The 26670-nt window shown below is 33.9% G+C and overlaps 1 protein-coding gene across 1 annotated transcript in view; it reads right to left on the bottom strand.

The window, feature by feature from the left end:
* Positions 1-18085, bottom strand: part of LOC138307786 (glypican-5-like) — a 106799-nt gene extending 88714 nt beyond the window's left edge. Inside the window, exons 1-2 of the mRNA XM_069248669.1 lie at positions 17758-18085; positions 14284-14460 (exon numbers count right to left, since the gene is read on the bottom strand). Coding sequence (XP_069104770.1) covers positions 14284-14460; positions 17758-17920 — 340 coding nt within the window. The 5' untranslated portion in view covers positions 17921-18085. The remainder of the gene's footprint in view (positions 1-14283; positions 14461-17757) is intronic.
* Positions 18086-26670: the final 8585 nt, after the last annotated feature.

Raw genomic sequence — 26670 nt, 5'->3', positions numbered from 1 at the left:
TTATATTCATTGTGAGCTCCAAAACATTTACAAAGGTCTAAGGCCACTTGGTAAGACATTGTACTTCATGCAATCACATGACAATCAAGTCCGAAATGCACACGGAACCAGTATCAGATAAAATGTTCATTCTATACAGAAAGTGAAAAGGAAATTCTCATAGATCTACATTTAAATCTCAGCATGAGAAGGTGTCCTAAAGAGGTACTGCCACAACGCACAACGTCTAGACTTGATAATCTTAAAGATCATCAGACATTTTATCAGATGGTGCAGAAAGAGCTAGCACATGTTGGATCAATGTTCTGCAGTACATAACATTACACCAGATATATTGACCATAAACTGCACATTGCACAGCATCTCTCGATTAAAAAAAAATCATTAGCAGTGAAAAATTTAAAGATATTAATTCAGAAGAATTTTTGTGTTGTAATATTCTACAATTTTAGAAATTTTTAAGATTTGTAGCTAAACTTCAGATACAAAACTGAGATCACCATTAAACTTTCCCATTAATATGAACAAGGTTTTCAGAATAGAAAACTCTCAAACTTCAGGTGTACCGAAAGTTTTCATAAAACTTATCGCTTTCTGAAATAATTTTATCTAAGTTTCCAGCAATTTTATGCCAGTTGAGCTATCTAGATCTCCAAAACTTCTCTATTTAAATCACCCGCTGGTTTAAGACCCATTAAAACCCAGTACCACACTATGCAGAGAATCTCCAACCTACAATGTTTCCTACAAAGTGTCTTTAAACATACCCACATGCTAAATCTCTGCCATGGACACAGGTTTCTCCTGTTCTAATTACATAAACCTTTAATGGTAGGTACATAGCCTGAGAAACACAGGATAAAAACTTACCAAACACATGTGATTGAAGGTACCTTAATAGGATTACCTCAAATCTAATTGGGACCCTGAGAAAAGTAACTATGATTTATCAGCTGACGGAGCCTATGAATTTACCAGGTATAGACGTTACCCAGCATACATCAGTCCCCGAGGAGAGTCTGAACAGGGATGGGACATTTATACCACAAATCTAGGCTGAGGTGTCTGAAATTGCATTAGACTACAGAGTGATAAATGATTTCCTGAGTTTACTTAGCACTGCAAAGAAAATTCTCAAAATACTTAGTAATTAAGCATCATGGGGATGTTAGGTAAAGAATTGTGAAGCTGTTGTGTCGGAAGCATTATGTAGGCCTTTAGATTGGTAGGCTTATGGACATGCTCAAGTACCCGTTAGTGTGATACAACTGTTCAATAGGACAACCCCCCAAACCACAATTAAACTCTTCCAATTTAAAGGTGGAACAGTCCATTATGACATTTCAGGGGTGGATGAGCTAACATGTGAATGGCTTTTAACACAGCCTTCAAGTGGGACAGATTTATACTTCAAATTAAATCAATATTCCTAAACCATTTCAAATTCTCATGGTGGATTTTTTTCATTTCAAAAATGCCATAAATTCAAGTCCAAATCCAAGAGAATGAAAAATGGAACTCTTTTATGGGTTTGAGATTACCCAAGGGACAAAGGAAAATGGTCTTTATAGCTAAATGGTCTTGTTGGCCATGTTCTGACCATTAGAAAGGTATTTAGTAGGTGGTTGATCATAACAAAGAAGTGGTCACTTTGTATCCTGGTATTCCCCTAATTAATGCAAATATTTGTAGACCAATATAAGCATCAATATAAACCCTTTCCTTGACTTTTGGAAGTCTTCTTTTTTGAAGTCAACAAATACATGGGATTACGTTACACTTTCGATAATTTACATGAACACACAGAATACTTAGACGTAAACAAGTGCATTATCGATAGCAGACAGGAAATTACCTTTGATTGTGATTTTAGCAGGAAATGACTTTGTACTCTCTAACCCTAAGTTAAATCACATAAAACAATGCTCAAGATTTTTCAATTAAACTACAAAATATCTCAGGTAACAAATAAAATTAGCAAGAAATATTTTCATAAATTGAATCGGAATCAGTTTATGACTACCAGATAATATTGTTTGCCATTTTAAATAAAGAAACACATCCAACACATTTCTTTGCAATTGAAATGGCTGAACATTTGAAGTGGCATATGACATCTCTGTTCCGATTACATAATCGATGTAACACTGCAGTGAAGCAGACACAAATAACCAGTAAACTCAGAAATACACAACGACTAATTGTGAAAATTTAAATTCTTAAAATTGTAAATATGAAAATACCTGAAACATGGGCTTTAAGTGTGACTTAAATCAATATAATTTCATAGAGAACTGGTACAAAGACACTATAGTTATACACGATACTGCATCTGCTAAGAGACCCGCTTGTCTTAGTACCACTTTAATATATCTCAACTTTACGTATACGTAGGAGCTCGAGTCATGTGATTTCGATGCAGACTGCTGCAGACCTTTAAAATTTAACATTTATGTTTTTTTCGAAACAAGAATGAGCTATCAAAGAGCTATCGGGATTTAGACGGAGAGCATTGATGGTAGGATTGCTGAGTTAGCTACAAGCACAAAGTACAGGTGCTTCGCACATGCAGAAAGTGTTGTACGATCATAAGCAGACGTAAATCTTAATGTGATATCACTCAGTCCAAGTTTGGTAGAGAGTAAAGACATTATTTACAATAGCAAAGCATGATGTACAGAACTTAGAAATCCTAATTAAATCCTTCGGGGTATCAAGGAGGAGGAAGGGAACTAAAGAAATTAGTCATTTCTGATGAAGATGGATTTCAACCTTAGAGAAGATTCTGTCAGAACAAATTTTACACCCAAAATTTGGAATGATATAAGCTCAGGGACTGGAAGAGGCTATTAAGGGATTAAAAGAATATTTTTTTTTAAATAAAAATGACTACATCTTTGAAACCTATCAACAGAGTATTACAGAGTTAGTTAATTTTTTAACATTTTTTCGTGAATTCATGATCATTCCAGCACCTATTTGCATTTTTTTATTCTTCATTTGTTCAACATCTAGGTATTCATCTTGAAATAAGAATATTCAGTTTATAGATTTTAAAATTATTATAATTTCCTGTTGAATTCGCTCACTTGTGAAATATAAATCTTTAACGATGCCCTATAACAGACAGAAGTTGAATGTGAAGGAAAAATGTAAATTTTGGCCAATTATGTATAGTAAGTGGTTGTTCTGATAATTTATGGTTAAAATGAAAAGATTTTTAAATCACACATCTGCCTGGAATTGTGTTCATTTCATTTAACTGTTAGCTCGCACTGTTACACCTGCTCGAGGAATTCCGACCCTGTGAGGTCAAAGTTCATGGATCAGTAGTCTTTATTTCTGACTTTAAGTGACAGATGGACCCTACAGTTATAGACGCATTCCATTCCATTACAGATGTCTAATTCAAGTCCTCAAATGACCAAACACTTAGGACAGCGGTCAAAAAGGCCCAACAGCCAAAGAATACTACAATGGTCGACATTATAAATATAGGACCCGAGCGACAATCTTGATCAGAAAGAATTTGTCCACTTTCGGAAAACACAATCACAATTAAATAAAGACCACGAGTAAAGCTGCTGGCCATTAAATATAGAATTAACACTGACCTTGACCAATGGTCAAGCGTCCTTTATATCCCTTCTGTAGCGAACACGTCACATAGACTAATCAGATGATTGGGAACTGTCATTGGGGGATGGAAACAATTACGAAAATGGAAAAAATATTTACCGACTTTCAGGGAGAAAACACATCTGCCCCGTGGAATAAAGTTACACTATATAGCTGTAGTAATTGATGGTGGATGAGATGACTGTCAGGCTATACAGCAAAGAGTAGGGGACAATTCATATGGTCATCACCAATATGGACGCAAATGTCCACTCACAAACGTCCACTCGCGTCCACTCACGCTAAAACACATCTGCCAGGCACGCGTCAACTTCAAGTGATATTTGAGTATAAAATTAAGGTGGTTTGGAAGACACCTTTCAGTAAATGTCTTCACAGGAAATCAAATTCACCTCAATATAAAAAAGGATCACATTTAAATAATACACCTGAAAATACAGAGCAGCATTGTAAATAAAAGACTCTACATCCACTTAAATTCTCGCCAATGCTTTATTTTCTGAAGTCGATTCATTAATATTTATCAGTTCCGTTTTAAGATCCAGGGATCCGACGATAGCTGTGAGATAAATCTATTTTGATACAAGGATATACTACGTGTATACTGTCAATGTTAACGGGTTGAAAACTCTGAAAATGTCAGAATCGTTCAGATAGTCACTTGAGCTGTTAGCTACTGGGTGTAACTACCAGTCAAATACTCTGTTGGAGCGGGCAGCTTCCGAACAGCCTCTGTAACATATAATCTACAACTTCACCAATTTAAATGTCTGGGATCATAAAAACAGAGAGATTATATACCAGCACTAACAAGTACCACTCTATTAGAGAAAGACTTCTTCAGATGTTCTCCCAAATTTATAGGACAGTTTGAACATCTTATTTGTCATCGTTAGCTGATAACAGATTCAGAACTGATAAAGTGAACTTTTTCACCCCTGAAATTTCATAATGAACTGGTCTATAGTGTTGATTTAGAAGAGTCTAAACACGTTTTCAGGGGTGAATGAGTTAATTAGAGAGGGGAGGAGGTTATCTCAAAAAGATAATAGGTCGAAAGAGGACAGAAGTTTTGTAATACAGTCAAAATTGCCTTAGCGACCTTCTGAATTCAGCGACCTTCTGTCTTAAACGACCTAAATTATTCCTCCCAGCGAAAATTACTATATAATCTATCTGTATTAAACGACTGTCTGTCTTATGCGACAAGCGACCATACTTTTAGGATCCAACGACACTCGATGTTCTGTATTTAACGACCCAAATCACACATGCATTTGTCTTCTATTCATATATAAAGCCAAGCCAGTTAACTATCCTGTAGGGCTTCCAACCCAGCCCGATTAAGGCAAGACAAAAAAGCTATCCATATGGCTTGGTTATATACACGAGGTGTTCACTTTGACATAAATTTGCACTTATTCATGCATGAAGTCTCTCGGCTTTGGTACCGATGGCCGAAGCCGTCTGCATGTCCGAGCTGGATATTGCAAGGAAAATGTGCTATTTATTCACGATGTTTGTGATAAAAATCAAGAATAATCACTTCCAAAACCAACTAAAATAATGATGAACAATGATTTACTCACATAAGAACGACATGAATGTAGAAATATGGTACTGAAAATGTATCAGTCTAGCTAAGCATGATATGGCAGCCATTTTGGGAGATAGTAACAGAGGAGTCGGAAATAGCTGATTTCCGGATTTTTTTAAATTGTTATTTTTTTCACACTATTTTTTTTTTTCCATTTTTTGATCTATAAAATAAATGAATAAAATGATGAAAGAAAATTAAAAAAAAAACATTAAAAATTATTTTTATTTTTTTTTTCTGCTTTTAAATACATTGTAATTTTGTAGCTAATTATGATATATAAGTGGTAGGCCTAAACAAATATTTGTTTTAGAAATTTTTAATCTTATTCATGAATAAAAACAGAAAGATAAATAAAAAATAAATAGATAATTGAAAAATAAAAGTGCCTAAAATTAAATACATAATTAAAAATGTATTAGATTATGTGATATATTATATATTTAATAATTTCCTATTATTGTGACTGTTTTAGTACAACAAAACTGTCAAAACATGTCCCACAATATACATTGTTACATGTATTTAATTGTTTCGAAAGGGGTGATTCAATTAAGAGACCAACTGTCATATGTGACCTATTTTTTAATCTCCTTTGGAAGGTCTCTTAAAACAATTTTGACTGTACATAGATATACAAAAATGACATTTCTACTTCACTAGAGAAGGAACAACTCTACTCATTCATCGGGGATAAATAACACTCCATTGTGGACATTTGAAAAACAGATGATGATCATGTTTATTATCAGAGCATATTTAAAAACAATGGAACAAAAGAATAAAACTGCCAGCAAAATTATTAAATATAAAGTTCTTTAGAAATTGTGATACAACAAAGTAACCATGAACTGAGAACCATCATAGAAATCAATTATAAAATGGCTTTCAATCGAGTAAGACAATTACCAATAGAAGTTCCACAGACTAGATATACCTGACTTGATGATCAGATATTCTACAAAAGACGTTTCCTGCTTTGCTAAGTGCTCCTTGATGATTTGTAGAATGGGTGTTGAGAAATTGACTGCTATTATTTAAGGTGCTACTAGGCAAAGTCATGGGTGGTTTATACTGGTAGCCCACATAACACAGAACACATTCTGATACCATGTCTGACAACAATACCCTGGGGATACATCACATTCACTTTTACTCTCTCTCCACAATGCTTCTAAGAATTTAATTTTGCGACTCTAGTCAAATTTACACCAACACAATGTAGCACAGTCGATAAATTACCATAATGATTGTTTTAAAACGCTCAGAAACATAAACATGTAAAACTGGTATGTTTGACAAACACCATACATCAAATAGGTCATATGACTCAAAGTGGAGATTCATAAAACAAACGCTGTCAGTCTGACAAAGTACATCAACTGACAAAATCGAAATATCATTTTCCCATAGCAACATGAGATACAGCCATAACAGTTTCCTTACAACCAAAACAGTATGCCAAACTATATGCCACAGCAACCAAATTAGCCCTAATCAAGTTATCAAAGAAACAAACAAGTATGAAGAAGGAAGGAGCATCAACGCCGAAGATTCCTTATATAAGAAACCAATAGTTTACATAGAAACTATACTATATGTATACCATAATCATAGTAACCAAAATAGTCTCAGCAACCGTAACAAAAGATCAAAATAGTTGTAACACCAATGAGCCCCAACAATCTAAGGACTATAGTAAGAGTATAGTGCTATCTTACTGAAACGTACAGTCAAAGACACAGAACAACAATGTTTATAGACATGACAAGCCTATCAACAATTGATGTATAGACAAGTACTTATACAAAAGGTCGTACAGTACACGTTTTTTATTGTAGAACTTTAAAGCATTGTGTATACTACAGGGATTATAAGTGTATTAATAATTGAAGTGGCCACAAACATACTTTCTGGTTTACTGTTTAAATGAAACAATATATTATACATTGCATGTTAATGAGTACATACTAAATATATATCACCATCTTCTCACGACAGTCATGAATGGATAAGTCACAAAGGACTGTTGATGGTAGGCTGTAGCGACCTCTGTCTCATTATGTAATCAGGGACAGAAATTTAAATGAGTGCTAGCTTCCTCTCTAAACAATTTAATCGTGTACATAAAATGATTTCTCATTACACACGTCATAATAAAGCTTTTTTTCAATTATTGTATCTATTAACGTGATTCTGAAAGACGTCGCACGACAAGATCTATAAATAACATTTTGGGAATCCACACAGTCACTACTATATGTGTATATATATATCAAAAGTGACCAGTCAATCTCAATATATTTCAAATAGACATGCATGTTTCTTATCAGCTATCCCATCCAAGCACATACACACAAGAACACGTCCCCACAGTGCTGTGTATCTATAAACAATAGCATGACTTTGTCAGGACATCAATAATCGTCATAAACGTTGTCAGTGTCATTAGTACTACAGCAGTCTCATTACATAAGTACGAGGTTGATAAGTACACCGTCCCACACATATTCTCTTATCTACAGGAAATGAATCAATCTTATGAGGACAAGTACTAATCACATTCCAAGATTAAAGCATTTTCAAAATTAAATACATTTTTTTTTGAAGGGGGGGGAGGAAGTATGCTTAAAATACTAAACAAAATACTTAAAATGTTGTATTTGTCAAGTATATTTCCATTTTAGGATCTTGTATGGTCAGTATGTTTACTGACAATTACAATCTTGTATGGTCAGTTAGTTTACTGACAATTACAATCTTGTATGGTCAGTAAGTTTACTGACAATTACAATCTTGTATGGTCAGTAAGTTTACTGACAATTACAATCTTGTATGGTCAGTATGTTTACTGACAATTACAATCTTGTATGGTCAGTATGTTTACTGACAATTACAATCTTGTATGGTCAGTAAGTGTTACTGACAATTACAATCTTGTATGGTCAGTATGTTTACTGACAATTACAATCTTGTATGGTCAGTATGTTTACTGACAATTACAATCTTGTATGGTCAGTATGACAATTACATGACAATTACAAATTACTTCTTGTGTGATCAGTTAGTTTACTGACAATTACAATCTTGTGTGATCAGTTAGTTTACTGACAATTACAATCTTGTATGGTCAGTATGTTTACTGACAATTACAATCTTGTATGGTCAGTTAGTTTACTGACAATTACAATCTTGTATGGTCAGTATGTTTACTGACAATTACAATCTGAATGATCAGTATTTTTACTGACAATTACAATCAAGATTTATTTGTGTATTATCATTTATTATAGTTAAATTCAAAGCAATCTATTTTAAGTTCTTCTCTCTGTCTGTGACAAAGAAAGCTACGGTATTTTTACAGATACTGGATATGGAAATAATTACACTGGTCTTTTAAATGTAACTCAAACTGAAAAACTTATTGTATATTAGACTATATCATAACCAATCATAAGTTGTCGGTTATTTTTATGAATGACGTCATCAACGACCTCCACCAATACCCAATCTAACGTTCTCTAAAACCAGTCCGCAATGTTCTTGTGACATTTTGGTGTAATCTGTTCTTGTATTATGTTTCAAAAAAAATAAACCATTGCGCTGATTTCAAACGATATGAACTTCGATCACCCATACACTCAGTTTACGCACATAAATCACTTCAGAACAATTTTGAAGTGACAGCTTGGATTTTAAATTTCAAGTTTTCTAACAGTTACCTGAAGGTTTTTTCACAACAAGATCATTTAATCAAACACAATTTCACAAGTTAAAATGTTTGATTTTTTACTAGGTATAACTTTGAGCAGAAACTTCAAACAGTACACCGATTATGACACAAAGGGCTATTTCTATATACATGATCCACAGCACTTTTGTATGGAGGCCAGCAAGGGACTATGAAGTGTTGATCCTATACATATATATATATTCAAAAATATTTTTTTTTACAAGAGCACTTTATATATGTTGCATTTGTAAGGAATTTATATACAGTCAAACCTGTCTATAAAGATCAGACAAAAAAAGAAAATGGTCTTTTTGACTTTATGGCCAAGTGTTAACACAAAGGTCAAATTGTAAGTAAATAGATCACTTGAGACCCTAGAAAAGTGGTCTTATTAAGCAGGTGGTCTCTATACAGATGAGGTCGCTAAGGCAGGTTTTACTGTATACGGTATCTGTATGTATCTGCAGAGTTTAACAGTGACAAGGTTTTAGGCAAACACTGTCGAAAACACTAGGGACAAACATATGTATACCTAAAAAAATGAACAAAGAAATTGTATTCAAAATCTTTACAGGTACGTATAAACTGGCCAACAAAAACCACAAAGGAAATATAAAAACTTGTCTACACTGAACAAAGCTATTCACTACTCTTTATCTAACAAAAGGGTGTTCTTACCTACACTTATATATACATGGATGACACAAATAACTACAACAAGATGTTTTTACATATATCGCTAGAAGGTGTTTATGGCGCAGGACTGTGTTATCTGAAGAAATAGAGGTTTAAGTCTGATCAATGTTAACAACCTGCGAGGCGGTTATAGAAACCCATAAATACCTGTTATAAATATTTGTTTCTACCGTAACCTGACATTGTCTATATACACAGGTAGGTAAATAGCATAACCTCGCGCCCTCTGTTTATATCATACAATTGTAAATTCACTCATACACAGGTGTGTATCGTAATTTATAGAATAAATGGTAATTGTACCGTATTTATTCACATATAGGGTCCTTCTTGAAGATAAACCCACATTTCTTATATATAAACATCAGTAGAATTAATACAAAGTTTTTTTCACAAATATTTCAGTCAGCTGTAACAGCCACCTCTAAAAGGATACCTATCTATAATGGACACCTGTCTATAAAGGACAACTGTCTTAAAGGGCACCTGTCTTCCATTAAGGTCATATTTGCTATGTGCCTTCGGTATCTATCAAATAGACAGGTTTAACTGTATGCATGTGACCCCAAATTTTATGCTATGGGGTGGGACAAATAGTTCAAATCATTTCAAGCTGTAAAATGTATCATTGATTAAGATACCATTTTTACTCCAGAAACATGAAAGTGTATGAAACATCTGAACGTGAGGTGTGTCATAATATATATAACTATATCATACTTGTCTGGGTTACAAGTACTGTTTCTTACACTACCTTTCAGCTATATAGTGCGCAGTTGAAAACGACTTCATGAAAGAAAAAGAATAACCAATCTATCATCGCTATACAAGTATATAGTTAGCTCAGGGACATTGTACTAAAAGTTCTGGTCTACTTCACTAGCATATAGTTTATTATCACTTTTAAATATTTCTTCACGCTTGAGTTACCACAGGAAATAAGCACCTTTCTATTAAATATATACACCGGAATTCATTTTAATATCATTATGCATCAAGAATGAGCGGAAAGAATTTGGAGATGAAAATTAGCCCAATTTCTACATGGATCTGACTGGCAGGTCGAGTAGGAATTGGATTGGAATTTAAGTCGGCTGACTCCATGAATAAAATTTGAGAAACTTATTTATCATAAGATTAAATCTAGCTGATATGTCCTGTTTATTATCATACACTTGTCAAAATTAATACAACCTACACCTTTAAAAGCTTTTTATAGCAATACCAATTATAGTACTATACACAGTTTTCTTTTTCATCTAATTTTTGTTGTTTCAAAAGCACAACAACCACAAATTAATCAGTTCTCTGTGTTTCATAAAGTTCATATGTTATGGGCAATATAACGGATAAAAAATTGGCAGCATCTTACAGTCAATAGGTCTCCGAAAAATGTCTTTAAAAAACTGTCTATGGAGGTTGAAAAGCAGGACAATGAAAACATAAGCTGATGCGGTTTTGTTGTTCTGACAGCTGTTTATGTAATTACAGCTAATGGGGCCTTAAGAAAACAGACCAATTATAGCAGATAATTGGTCTGTGTGTTTGTACAGTGAAGAAATCTTTTGTCATAATACCGTAATTATGGCATAGCCTTGCTCAGACAGACAAGGCCCTTAATTCTCTAGCCCAGCAGACTGACAATTCCATTGCTGAGCCCCTTAATTCTATCACAAGTTGATAGACTGGCCCTTTCATTCCCATAGCTCCTTATACAATGTAGGCTTCAACATAGACCTGTTATTCCAAAATTCGATTCCCTGACAGGGGAGCTGCCAACACCATAATTTTGACTTGAAATACATCTCTATTGTAACTAAAAACCGCTTTTAAGAACTAACTTGTAGTGTTTGTATTTATGCTTGTAGCAATTGTACATGTATTGATCTCTTATGCTCTAATGCATGAAAATTTACTGCAAAGACAGCAAAATTAATGTATTTAAAATTTCAGCACATTTTACCAAAACAAAGATAAAAGCAAATGAACTCTAAAATCTACTGACCAACTTAGTATATCTTTATTTTATTTTCAAGAATTATTTAAAAGTGTTTTTTTTCTAAATATTAGTTTAAACAAAATGTACAAAATCCACTTTTCAGGGTAAAAGCCATATTGTCAGTAGCGGTATTGTCAGTTATATCTAGATTTCATGGTACTTGTGTAACTATTAAGAAAAACATTATTCCAATCAAATGTAGCATTATGAGATTATACGGGGACAGTACGAGGAAGCGGTTAGGGCTAAAAACCTATAGGATCCTTTAAGGCTATAAATACAGGGATAAATTTGAGGAAATCAATACAACTAACAGACAACTATACCGGTAAAGATGATAAAATACAGCGCGTATATAGCCTTATCCTATAATTCATTAACTAGTTACAGTACACAATATATATGGCTTTAATCAAATACAGAAGTGGTGGAGAATTTTTGTATCTAAATTGGATTATCTTCATCGTACATTAACTTGTATATGTACTTCTGTAACACACATAGGCTGATTTGAAAGACATCCAAAAATAATGACATTTGTTATCTATTTTTCATAAATAACCTCCAATATACAGCTACCATACACCCACTCAATTAGGAGGATGTCCATTCTCTATATAAAGATGTGGTGTTCAATGGAAACAGATAGAAAGTTAGTGACTGGTCTACAGAACTCCATTTGTTACTTTAACAAGTCTACAGGACAGCGGAATTCTTTCACCCCTGATATTCTATAACAAACTGTTCCAACTTTAGTTTCAGAAGAGTTTAAATATGTTTTCAGAGGTGAATGAGTTAATATTCTTGTAGTAGCTGGTGGCTGTCAAATTGAAAATATCTTGACATTTAACCCACTCATCACTGAAATTTCAAAATGGACTGTTCTGATCCTTGATTTGGAAGAGTCTAAATGTGTCCTCAGGGGTGAATGAGTTAAATGATAACCACATCAGCACAGACCAATCTGGTTCTCAGTTCCCAAAGAGAGATAAGATTTGTCCTACCAACTGTCAAGATTCTAAGTTACTATATTGATCAATAAAGAAATTTGAAATGAAATCATAATGGCCCTGGGACAACAAATCTAAAACTTAAGCAAAGGAGAAGGGCTGGAGAGGTCTTAGATCTGTTATGTTTATTACGAAAAATATTCAGAAAAAAAAAACGTTAGGTTTTAAATATATAATTAATACATAAGTGCAATTGAGTGCAAACATGGGTTACTATTATGACAAAGGATCTCACGACCAATCGCCTCTTACTGCTTCTCCCCTCACCCTGTTAATGTAGTTCCCCTACAGGATAAAGTCATTACCAGACCAGTCCCTACCTAATATAACCCCCCCACTATTAAGTTAGTTAAATCACCACAGGGTAGCCGACTGGAGAGTTTAAAACTCTCTCTCAATCTCAACCCTCCAGATCCAACCACCGTCACTGCTACCAACATTTCTCCATCATCAGATGTACCCCCTGACTCTGATCATGGTTTTGTACCGACACTTGTAGGTCCACACCCCCGGGACGTTTACAATACATAGCAGGTCTAATGGTTGTAAACATTACAAACAGCGTCCAGGTATCAGTCCTACACACACATATGGCCACTACTCAGTGGAAATTCACATCTGTATTTCTAGTAGAAATAATCTCATTAGACTATAAATTGCCAAGAAAAAGTGTTTTCATATGCCCTCGAATATGTTGGAAAACATGATATTATGTCAGTATAAATGCTTATATATTTGTAGATCTTTCCAAACCTTGTAACAAAACCTACAAATGTACACAGTCTTTCGACTCCGGGGAGCAATTGATAGATAGGACGGTGAATGTCCTACTGCGACAACAAATACATTATTACACTTCTAAGTATTTGACGCATACTACACCATAAAATTGTTCATTGGTAAAAAATGTCAATAAATATTTCTTTAAACGAGCTTTTAAAATCTACCCTATAGGTAAATAAAATGTAAAAAATGTTGAATTAAACAGCCGAGAATCTTCCTGGGTACAAACTGTCGTTAATCAATAACAACATAATAAAATGCATATGGATCCCACAATTACTGGTTTACATAACGGCTAGGTTGTGTACTGCCTCTATCAGAGTACGGAGATAACAGCCGCCTGGGCCCACTGCCAACTTCCATACCAAAACCAACGAAAATTTCACCTAACTTCAGTTTTAATCTAAGGATAAATTTGACACTTTTTATTATGCACCGGCATCTTAAAATTTCTAAATTTTATACAACATCAAATGGTTTTTTATTCCACGTCGTCAAAGCTGTCGGTCAAATGTGATATGATAATCCCTAGTATAGGATAACTGTCGTCACTAGGGTCGGAAATTTACATAAAAACCACCTGTTCAGGTACCATTTCCTGTTTTCACCTGTGTTACACAACTCGTTTATTTACCTGTATTTATATCTGTCTATAGTGACCACATGCATTGAGTTAAAAGAAAATCAGCTACATGACCTATATTTCCATATTATCAAGCAATTCTTGGTAATCAGTTTGTGCCTCCATCAGAAACATGTTTACGACGATCTGAACGATATCTAACGATTCTCATCAAACATGATAATAAAGAAATCCATCACTTACCTTCATACTGCGAAATATGGTCCAACAGTAACTTTTTCAAGTATGCATTTTTTGTCCGAATGCTTGTTTTTAAATATTTTTCTGAAGCAATCACATATTTTTGTTCACTTTGGCTGGTGCAGCACGACTTCCTGCCACTGTCTCTTGCACCATTAAAACATATTGAAACAGAGGGATCTGAAACGAGAACGCAAATATCAGGCTTTGAAACAAGGATATGTCCTAGTGTGCATTGTAAATTTTAACATATATAAATATATGGCAAATTTTCTTGCATAAACTAAGCCTAAAATTTGCTGAGAGAGAATAATGATCTGTATTAATTAGGTGTAAACAAAGCTATGGGCCCCCTCATCCCTGTTCAGAATGCCCATTAATTTAATTGAGTTACAATATTATGCTTCCCAAAAATAATATTATTTTCATAAAATAAGGGGGATAAATGGATTACCGGCCAGAACTTTGACAGCAGAATGAGATAATGTAAAAGTTACTTAAATTGTTCCTGAACTACGAAATTCCCTTCCCTTTCATTAACATCTGTAACTCTGAATACACACAAATAATATGCCATCTCTGTGGTTTTTATTAAGTTTGGTGAAAAATGTTACAACAGAAGGATCTTGGTATTAACAAGTGGCTCCATCCATTCAGGCACATCAAACTCTTTTAGTCTAAAAACTTTTAACAACCCCCCAACCCCCCTGCCAACCCTAAAAATATTTTCTACATTTTAAGTTATTTAGCGCCATGACCGGACATTTATCCCTGTCATTCTTCTATCTATGAATTGATTTTCACTTTATCTTAATAAATAAATATATGTCTGCCAAATTTTACATTTTTTCCTGTTTCAACCCGATATATGTTGTTGTGTTACTTTACATAACTTCATTCAGGGTTCCTTTTACGCTCAATTAAAATTATCATTGCTTTCAATATCAAACAAATACAATCAATACTATACAAATATGATTAATTTGTTAAACAAAAAGGTTGGAAGTCTTCAATTAACACCATATTGATTCCATATTTTGTCCCGACAACTTTTATTTACACGTACATTATCGGCTATTAGTCCGAGTCGTCTAAATGTTTATTCTCTAGACTGGAACCACCACTGAGCATAAGTACTGATCAAGCTTTATCGACACACAGAACATGTATACTAGCCTATAGCTACCAGATGTCGTGAAACAGCTGTACACAAACTAGCAGAACTTAGACTGGTTGGAAGTGCAACCATATGCATACAACGATGCATACAAGGTCCATGGATAAAAAAAACAATCTTTTCTGTAACAACTCTTGCTTTTAATTTGTGTCTTGTATGTTGCCGCGTTAGATTGGAGCGTCTAGACTGCACATGAATAAAAAGACTTTCCGACTACTGTAACAGATGTGCTATGTCGGTTATCATACGGCTAAATAATACAATTACCAAATTAATAATAAATACAAATGTTGTGGCAAAATAGCATTGATCTTTTCATGGGAATGTTTTGAACGTGACAAATTAATGAGATTATTAATTCCTCAAAACAAATAATATACATATAGATATACATTGAACTTGCCATCATTTTCCTTATCAAGTTGATCAATGTCTGACGTTGTTTAGACTCAAATAGCTTACCCGCTACTTTAGTTGATTTCTAGTTATCTTACATTCTTAATTTTCACTACATATAAATTATTCACTACCAGCATAGACCCACTCCGTAGAAGCAATTCATTTAAACCCCCAAACTCTATATTTTCAAACCCCATTACCCTGAACTCTTTCATACAATTAGCAGGGAGATGAATAAACATTCCATATGAAGTTTAAGCCCACAGCAGTTATCGTTAGTACAAAACAAAACTCATGACAGATTTCAGCCCTATATTAGACTATTGAATACATGTACATAATGTCAGTCTAGGTCGAACCTGGTAACACTGTATATAATTTTTCTCAGGTCAGCGTACACACAGACAATATGTCTGAAACCAGTGTAACTTCTGAGTCTGACTATTACAATGACTTGGAAGACGATATTTCTAACTTCTGAGTCTGACTATTACAATGACTTGGAAGACGATATTTCTTGACTGGAATACGATGATGATTCCTCAGTTTCTTACCTAACAGAAATGTATGACCCCTTATATATTACCTGTCGACACTATACCTGACCAAACAGGCCAGGCAGTCAAACAAAACACATAAACTGAAAATGACACCAGCAGGGTTTCATAGATGTCCTTTCATGTTTCCGCAAACAGGATTAAATTTGGACACAACATATCAAGTCATGCTGTTTCTGAGATAAGTGGTATTTAAATTTAAAATATCCCTGATGGAATCAACACTTTGTAAGTCTACAAGCTACATGATTGAATGTCATTAGTTACATCTTTCCTACCGTTTGTATATAATGTTAAATATGCATTTATAAAAATTCTAATTAAAAATACACAGGAAAAGTCCATAGCTCAGTAGGCTACGGGCAATATTAAGGATGTCCCAGATCATCAGGATTTAAATGTTCAAAGTATGTTCACAATCATAAATAAAATCTTAATTTGTAACTTTATACAACTGATTATTTTTCAGCTGTACTAAACATTTGGCCTGCAGTCAGTTTGTATTCGTCCCACCGTACCCCTCCCCACCCATCCCCAACCCCCATTGCGGCTTGCCCAACCCCCAATATAGTTACAAAAGTATCAATTCAAAGATTTACTTATACAATTTACTGTATCTGCACAACTTTTACATAAATACTTTGGGATTTTTTTTTTCTATAAAAATGTTTTTATTAAGTAAGATCCAATAAAATATAATGTAAATTAATTAACATAAAATTAATCTTCCCTTCAATATCTATATCATTCATCTGTGTCTCAAAATCTCCAAAATGGAAAAAAAATAATAATCTGTATTTAACAGAAATATGAAATGTAATTATACAACTTCTGTGTCGAATTCCATTACCATAAATATTTAACCAGTTCCAACTTTAAAAATAAATAAAGGAACCATCAATCAGATTGTTGAACTTTTATCTTTTACATTATGTATGACATTCAAACAACATATGACAATAAGAGGAATTGTCATATATATCATCTATATGCAACTAATAATATCAGTCACCTTTCTTAACAGATATGAATGGTATTATTTTCTATTTCTAGAAAATCCATCAATTCTGTTGTTACAATTTTAATTTATTTATAATTGATGACAATAATTGACATTATATATGTTATTTTGATAACTTTGTACTCAATTTCTGCTGATGACATATGGACTGATGCCTGGTAATACTTAACCAGTGTGTTGAGTACAGAGAGAGGCGATACACATACACACCTGTACAGACAGGTGAGAAACAGACAGGTAAAACTTCTGTCAGTAAGTTGAAAGTAAAGTTGGTTATCTTAAAGTAGTCACTATTATTTTAAACCATTTTAGCCAGAACTTACCATGAATGGGATTATTTGGTACTAAAGTTGAAGAGCCTATCCTTTTGTGTATAAATTCTCGCTGAACTTTGTGACAGCGGTGTTCCTCCGTAATGTCCCCCAAAACATTCAGCGACCACAATAATATGCACGCCAGACACTGAATCGGGTTAAATCTAGCCATTTTAGATACGAAGTAAACCTCCTTGTGTTAAATTCTCCGACTGAAATGAAATGACAGCACGTTTTCACATAGTTTTATCCCATGAATAACACAGCGAGTTTCCGTCTATACAACTTCTTCCGACCACTTCGGTATATTACCTGAGTGTGTGCCTACACAGTGAATGAGTAATAGACCCCACCAGCCGAACTCGTATGAGAAAACTGATTTGATTGGCTAACGGCAACCATCGAGTATGGAGACCCATCGGGAGCAGTTTGTCTATTAGACGTGTTGCAATTATTAAGAATTGGGTCAGACTTAAAAATAACTTTTTACGCTTGATGTAAATAAAACAGAACAGACACAAAAAAAGTCTTCGTGGTGAAATAGTGCCGACTTTTTGATTACAACTTCTATTACGACAGGTGAAATAAAAATAGTTAGCAACACAATTAACTGTAGTAGAACGAGCATGGAGTTGTTTGATTAATTAAAAACATCACAATTGAATATTTAATTCAAAATAATTTAACTGATTGCAATAAATACGATAATTGATTTGTCATGTAGGTAATTTACATGTCAATTGTTTCTATCCGATCGCATGTCAAAATTAGCATATGTACATTTAATTAATTTAATCAATGGGTCGAAATTTGTTTCAAACCTAATACATGTCAATGTCGGAACGATTACAATGTATTCCAGTAACGACACAGTAATCGTGATCACGTGTATATACGAGCTTGGATTTTAAACATGCGCTAATTAATTTTGCTTATTAATATGATAGAGAGATTAGTCAATATCAATGATCAATGTGCTCGTTATGCATGTAGCACATGTAAGCTGATACATACACAGTTACATTAATTAATCGCTATTACAAAATCTTTAAAGCTTCGATTCATTAAACCATCATTAGACGCTTTAAATAAACAGCTTGAACTCCGGCACACAATACGACTTTACTTGAAGAAGAAAAAAAACCCGTTTATAAAACTCTTTGATTAATACGTGTGTAATTATTGTTAGCGTCGTATGTTTTATTGATATTGTTCATTCTGTTAAAGAGTTATTTTTTTCTCGTGTCCAAGAATTAATTATCCCTTTTGTAGTTATATACTTTGCCGAGAATTTAAAAAACTAGCGGTTTAATGATTTTCTTATTGTATGAAGGATATCGATTGAAAATTGATATAATTACTCAGAGAAATAATAATTCCTGTTTAATATACTTGTATACATTTTAAATTGTTCTCGTCATATACCTGTGGATAAAGCGTCAGTGATAGTAACCCATGGAGTATGGAGGATGTGTATGTATGTCATAAAGAAGATAAATTTCAAAGTTAAAATTGAAAGCAAATCATTGTCAGCATTATCAAGGCCATTCTAATCTATCAGAATGTATTAGACTACCTGTCAGTCCCACTTACGACATTGTCAGACAAGTATATCTATGCCTGTTTCAGCTTATTGAGGCTTACAAATCTTCGCTGTTGTTGTTTTTGTTCTGTCTCTAAGAATGTTTTAAAAATTGTATAACACAGAAAAACATTAAACATGATAAGCGGATCAGTTAGGCTTTGACTGATGGCAAGGCATAGGTGTTTTAATCCCAATATATTTATCTAATTAATTATTATACCGGTTCCGACAGTAGCCTCCCAGCTCACTAATCTCGTGTCATAATGCTAAGTAGGTAGGTTTAGTATATAGGGGCGTATCTGTGTAATTGGATTAATGATGTAATTCTAATTTACCGGATCTGAATTCGAGCTAAATCTGTCACCGTAATGTTTATTATATTATGGAAATAAATGCTCGTATTGGCATCTACATCTGTGATTCGTGTAGCAAAATAAAATATACATGTGTCGAGTCGATGTACTTTTAGGGTTCCTTGCTGTAGCCTCTCTGAAATCTTCGTTTGGATGTTACGGACATTTCTAACCACGATATCTCTCGGGATTCGAAGTCTAGACGATTTTATTTCATGTTAGTTCAACACTATTCACAGAAATAACACAGAATAAGGTTTCTGTGGATAGATCGGAAGTTTTGTGGTCGAGAACGAAGAAGAACTTCAGAAGAATAAGAGAAGATGTCGTCCTTTATTCCAATAGTATTAATGTATGTTCCATACACCCATTATAATTAGAAACTACGGTATACACTCCAAGAATTTAGAGATAGTTGCTTAAATGATATCCATCCAGCTAAACCTATCCTTCCATTTCATGCAATTCCCGTTCTTCATTACTTCGCCAGCCAGATCTGACCCCGACTCATGACGGAACAATTTTTATCACAATTTTATTTTTTGTTTGTGTATATCGTTTTTGTCAAGGACACGGAACAAAAAAATATCAACATATATTACAGTAGCACTGGTGTCAATCCATTTAATTTAGACATGCCAAACATGGAAGGCTGCCAATACTGAAAATTCCCCGGCCATTTTAGTAGATGTGACTACATAATTAGCCAAACGATATAATTACCTGACGAGGAAACTTACGTATTTACTCAGATCTATTTTGAGGTAGAATTTAGAACGTTTACGTTTGACACTGGGGTTTTTTCACAACAAGATTACAGTGTTTCGGGCTTCAAATGACATCAGAATTGTCGGAACATCTCTCATCACACTGGGTTAACCTTGAGCAAATCTTTAAGACGAAAAATGATGTCGTTATATCATTAATTAGGGCCGGGGTATTTTTCTAGGACCAAGTTCAGAGCAACAAATCGCACTTTTGAAAAACTCGATCCAGCTCTCAAGAAACTTTCTTAAACGGATCAATTTTTTTTCTTGATTTGACAATTTCGCCGTTTTTTGTTTGTGCTTGTTTTTTAAAGTGAACAGTCGGCAAGGATGGCTAAGTAGTAAAAATGGTGTGAATGTATCCAGTATAATTTCTTATGAATGGAAAAATAAAATATCTCGTCAAAATCTGTCTGCGTACGAAGAAATTGATTTAAAGTTTGTGAATTCTAAACGTCCTCCCGTCACTATGTACGTGTTACATTTGACAATGCTTTCAACTTTTCTTTCTTTAATGGTCAGAACTTGGAAACTAAGCAGAACTTGACCGTCGTTTTAATATGTGAGAACTTTTGGATGGCCAATGAACGCATTTAGACTGGTTTTTACTATTCACTTTAATTGTTAGAGTAATAGGGTATTCTTTTTTTCGGTTTCCCCCATAAAACATGTACTGAATTACAAAAATAAATAACTAAATTAATAATGTTTGAAGTCATGTTTAGGAGATGTTCCTCAGTGAAACTTGTAAATCGAAGTACCAGTCATTTGTACTTTTTGTTATTGACATGTTCCTTATTGTCTTGATAAAACTCCTGAAATAATCATACTACACAATGACAGGATACGCGTAATAAAGTGGTATACATATATACCAAGTACATCAGATCTAAGTTTAACTGGCGGTCGGAAAGGCCAACACACAGGAATGTCTTTTGTGTCGAGTCGTGACACTTTCGTCAGAGCCTATTTAAAGTATCTAACCACTGCTGACCTCAATAACCTCTACTGATCAGACTTTTAAATCGTGCTTCTATGAATGAAATCCCACCAGCGGACAGACAGCCAATGAAAACCGATGTTACAAAATCTCCATATATAGACATACGTAAAATCTAAATATTAAGCCATTCTTGAAATACCGTGCACAAAGGGAGATAAATCCAACCAACCGCTGACAAGTAAAATCCGAGAGTTGCCGATGGCTTTAAACCATTTTAAGTTGTGATCCCGAAGGTAGACTATCTCTATATTGGATATTTTCTCGCCCACCATTTTGGAAACTCTACAATAAAAGCTAGATATAATTAGTTCAAAGAAAAATCGAGACTGTAAGTAAATTCTTTAACGCAAATCCCAAAAACGAAGGAAAATTCTCTTACTCTGTTTTGCAGGTAGCATATCATAAAAGGCGACATATTTATAACTTTTATTTTATTTTCTTCCTAAACTACCTTGGTTCTTATCAACGTCTCCCTTGACGCCATCCTATTTTTCGTCTTATGATGTGCTCGTCCCTGTGAGGAAGGTTCTGGGTCCGAATAATGGCTGGTGACATGTCTTTGACATCGAAACCAATCGGCCACCGCGACCTGATGTGACCGAGTGGTTAGTTTTAGTTTGATATATTATATTGCCGAAAGAAACTACAAAAGGGTAGGACACAAGTTATTTCAACTTATAAAGTGACTGGTCTAAGGAAAATCGTAGTTACTAACGGACAATTGTCCAATACGCATCGTTGCAATGGAAACATCATATTTCAGCGTAGAACAAGTCAAGGCCATGCACGTAATCTAGCTGGTTCTCCTTGTCGTGACAGGTAGATGAACTGACTTGACACTGCATTCGTTTAATTCATGTATCGAACGAAATTGAAGTGAACGCAGTCAAATGATTTTATTTTATCTTCCAATTACCGACTTTCTGTAACATGATAGTTGAGAATTGGGAACATTAAGTCAGTAATGACCACCCACACATATCGAACCTTCTGTTAATAGCCTTTCGCCGATATCTACGTATCCAATGACTCCCGTGATTGATTGACTGATGTCGCAGTACCGATACAGACACAGTGTGAATCACGTGTAGTAAAAGCTAATCCAAGGCCGCTCCTGCTAGACATATGGATTTATCAATTAGAACATTGAGTTATCTATAGTGTTAATCCTTACAAATCAAAGATTTCCTTCTTAAAAATATTATATGAACATATTGCAATGAATATGAATCAAAAGGGTATGGTTATCATATAATTTATATAACATAAAATTACTTCCAAACGACAGCACTTAGTGAATGCCTCCTCCATTTATGTACAATAAAACATGTTTATAACAGGCTTATATTCATGGTAAAGTGTAGCAATTATCATTCCCCGTCAATGTTCCTATTATCGTATAGTATACGATATTTGCAATATGTGTATAACGCACTATGTTTATTACGAAGTGATTTTTTTGGTCCCGAGATGTTCGTTTAACTGTGTTTTACTTAAATTACACAATGTTAGAAAGCATGTGGGATATGCTGCATTTGAAGATTTGGACAAGTTTTGCGATGATAGACTAGATGATAACAAAATGTTTTAGAAAAATATTTGGTAATTGTGATTACGTTTTTCATATAACAATGCACCATCATTTCATCCCCATATCAGTAGCTTGAAACTTACCCATCATATATTTCAAATTACCAAGGAAAATATTTGCATTCAACGACACGATTTTTTAGGGATAAAGGGAAATAACTCCTACAACAATATGGGAGGAAATTTAAAGTTCAATAATACGTATGCAATTTATAATTCAGGAAAATGGATGAAAAACTTAGATCCATGTACACCCGACATTGTTAGTTGTTCATAATCATGTGGGGGGGGGGGGTGGGGGGGAAACCAAGAAGACAAAGAAGGTCTTTCAGGTAGGGTCAGTGCTCACTCTGCGGTTAGCAGACCACAATACTCAGAGGAGCTCGGAAAAGAGAGATAACTCTAACAGACTTATATTTTTATCACCCCAGGTGGTTGTAAAGGACAGTTATATCTGTTTAAAATGTCTATCAACATTTGATTGTTGCATAGTTTTCTTGTCTTTTTAGAAAAGGGACACGCGGTGATCTAGTGCTTTAATGTCCCAATAATTACCATATGACCTCCATTTCTGGGTCGCGATTTCGAAAAATCATGTGGAAGTAATGTGTATGATTTTTTCTCCGGGTAATTCACCTGTCTTCCACTAATAAATCGATCATGAATGGTTCGTTGAATGGTTCTTTGGTTGGTTCTTTGAATGGTTCTTTGAATGGTTCTTTAGTTAGTTCTTTGAATGGTTCATTGAATAGTTCTTTGAATGGTTCTTTGAATGGTTCTTTGAATGGTTCTTTGAATGGTTCTTTGAATGGTTCTTTGAATGGTTCTTTGAATGGTTCTTTGAATTGTTCTTTGAATGGTTCATATTGAATGGTTCTTTGAATGGTTCTTTGAATGGTTCTTTGAATGGTTTCTTTGAATTGGTTCTTTGAAGTGGTTCTTTGAATGGTTCTTTTGAATAGTTCTTTAAATGTTTCTTTGAATGGTTCTTTGAATGGTTTCTTTGAATGGTTCTTTAAATGGTTCTTTTGAATGGTTCTTTGGTTGGTTCTTTGAATTGGTTCTTTGAATGGTTCTTTGAATAGTTCTTTAGTTGGGTCTTTGAATGGTTCTTTGAATGGTTCTTTGAATGGTTCTTTAAATTAGGGTTCTTTGAATGGTTCTTTGAATGGTTTCTTTGAATGGTTCTTTGAATGGTTCTTTGGTTGGTTGTTGGTTATTTTGAATGGTTCTTTGAATGATTCTTTGAATGGTTCTTTGAATGGTTCTTTGAATGGTTCTTTAATATGTTTTTAATGGTTCTTTGAATGGTTCTTGAATTGTTTCTTCGAATAGTTCATTTTGTGGTTCTTTGAATGGTTCTTTGAATGGTTCTTTGAATGGGTTCTTTGAATGGTTCTTTGATTGGTTCTTTGAATGGTTCTTTGAATAGTTCTTTGAATGGTTCTTTGAATAGGTTTTGAATGGTTCTTTGATATGGTTCTTTGAATGGTTCTTTGAATGTTCTTTGAATGGTTCTTTGAAATGGTTCTTTGAATGGTTCTTTGAATGGTTCTTTGAATGGTTCTTTTGAATGGTTCTTTGAATGGTTCTTTGAATGGTTCTTTAAATGGTTCTTTGAATGGTTCTTTGAATGAGTTCTTTGATTGGTTCTTTGAATGGTTCTTTGGTATGTTCTTTGAATGGTTCTTTGAATGGTTCTTTGAATGGTTCTTTGAATGGTTCTTTAAATGGTTTCTTTGAATGGTTCTTTGAATTGTTTTCTTTGAATGGTTCTTTGAATGGTTCTTTGAATGGTTCTTTGAATTGGTTCTTTGAAATGGTTCTTTGCTTGAATGGTTCTCTTTGAATTGGTTCTTTGAATGGTTCTTTGAATGGTTCTTTGAATGTTCTTTGAATGGTTCATTGAATGGTTCTTTGAATGGTTCTTTGAATGGTTCTTTGAATGGTTCTTTGAAATGGTTCTTTGAATGGTTCTTGATTAAATGGTTCTTTGAATGGTTCTTGGAATGGTTCTTTGAATGGTTCTTTGAATGGTTCTTTGAATGGTTCTTTAAATGGTTCTTTGAATGGTTCTTTGAATGGTTCTTTGAATGGTTCTTTGAATGGTTCTTTGAATGGTTCTTTGAATGGTTCTTTGAATGGTTCTTTGAATGGTTCTTTGAATGGTTCTTTATTAATGGTTCTTGAATAGGTTCTTTGAATTGTTCTTTGAATGGTTCTTTGAATGGTTTTTTGAATGGTTTTCTTTGAATGGTTCTTTGAATGGTTCTTTGAATGGTTCTGTTATGGTTCTTTGAATGGTTCTTTGAATGGTTCTTTGAATGGTTCTTTGAATGTTCTTTGAATGGTTCTTTAAATTGTTCTTTGAATGGTTCTTTGAATGGTTCTTTGAATGGTTCTTTGAATGGTTCTTTGAATGGTTCTTTTGAATGGTTCTTTGAATGGTTCTTTGAATGGTTCTTTAAATGGTTCTTTGAATGGTTCTTTGAATGGTTCTTTGAATGGTTCTTTGAATGGTTCTTTAAATGGTTTTTCTTTGAGATGGTTCTTGATGTTCTTTGAATGGTTCTTTGAATTAGTTTTTTGAATGGTTCTTTGAATGGTTCTTTGAATGGTTCTTTGAATGGTTCTTTGAATGGTTCTTTGAATGGTTCTTTGAATGGTTCTTTGAATGGTTCTTTGAATGGTTCTTTGAATGGTTCTTTGAATGGTTCTTTGAATGGTTCTTTGAAATGGTTCTTTGAATGGTTCTTTGAATGGTTCTTTGAATGGTTCTTTGAATGGTTCTTTGAATGGTTCTTTGAATGGTTCTTTGAATGGTTCTTTTGGTTTCTTTGAATGGTTGGTTCTTTGAATGGTTCTTTGAATGGTTCTTTAGAATGGTTCTTTGAATGGTTCTTTGAATGTTTCTTTGAATGGTTCTTTGAATGGTTCTTTGAATGGTTCTTTGAATGGTTCTTTAAATGGTTCTTTGAATGGTTCTTTGAATGGTTCTTTAAATGGTTCTTTGAAATGGTTCTTTGAATGGTTCTTTGAATGGTTCTTTGAATGGTTCTTTGAATGGTTCTTTGAATGGTTCTTTGAATAGGTTTTTGAATGGTTCTTTGAATGGTTCTTTGATTGGTTCTTTGAAATGGTTCTTTGAATGGTTCTTTGAATGGTTCTTTGAATGGTTCTTTGAATGGTTCTTTGAATGGTTCTTTGAATGGTTCTTTGAATGGTTCTTTGAATGGTTTTTGAATGGTTCTTTGAATGGTTCTTTGAATGGTTCTTTGAATGGTTCTTTAATGGTTCTTTTTGAATGGTTCTTTGAATGGTTCTTTGAATGGTTCTTTGAATTGGTTCTTTGAATGGTTCTTTGAATGGTTCTTTGAATGGTTCTTTGAATGGTTCTTTGAATGGTTCTTGAATGGTTCTTTGAATGGTTCTTTGAATGGTTCTTTGAATGGTTCTTTGAATGGTTCTTTTGAATGGTTTTTTGAATGGTTCTTTGAATGGTTCTTTGAATGGTTCTTTGAATGGTTTCTTTGAATGGTTTTTGAATGGTTCTTTGAAATGGTTCTTTGAATGGTTCTTTAATGGTTCTTTGAATGGTTCTTTGAATGGTTTCTTTGAATGGTT

Source organism: Argopecten irradians, chromosome 14 (assembly GCF_041381155.1).
Source record: "Argopecten irradians isolate NY chromosome 14, Ai_NY, whole genome shotgun sequence".
In the NCBI taxonomy this organism is placed as follows: Eukaryota; Metazoa; Mollusca; class Bivalvia; order Pectinida; family Pectinidae; genus Argopecten; species Argopecten irradians.
The sequence above is the reverse complement of the archived record's forward strand: the minus strand, read 5'-3'. Positions and strand labels throughout refer to the sequence as shown.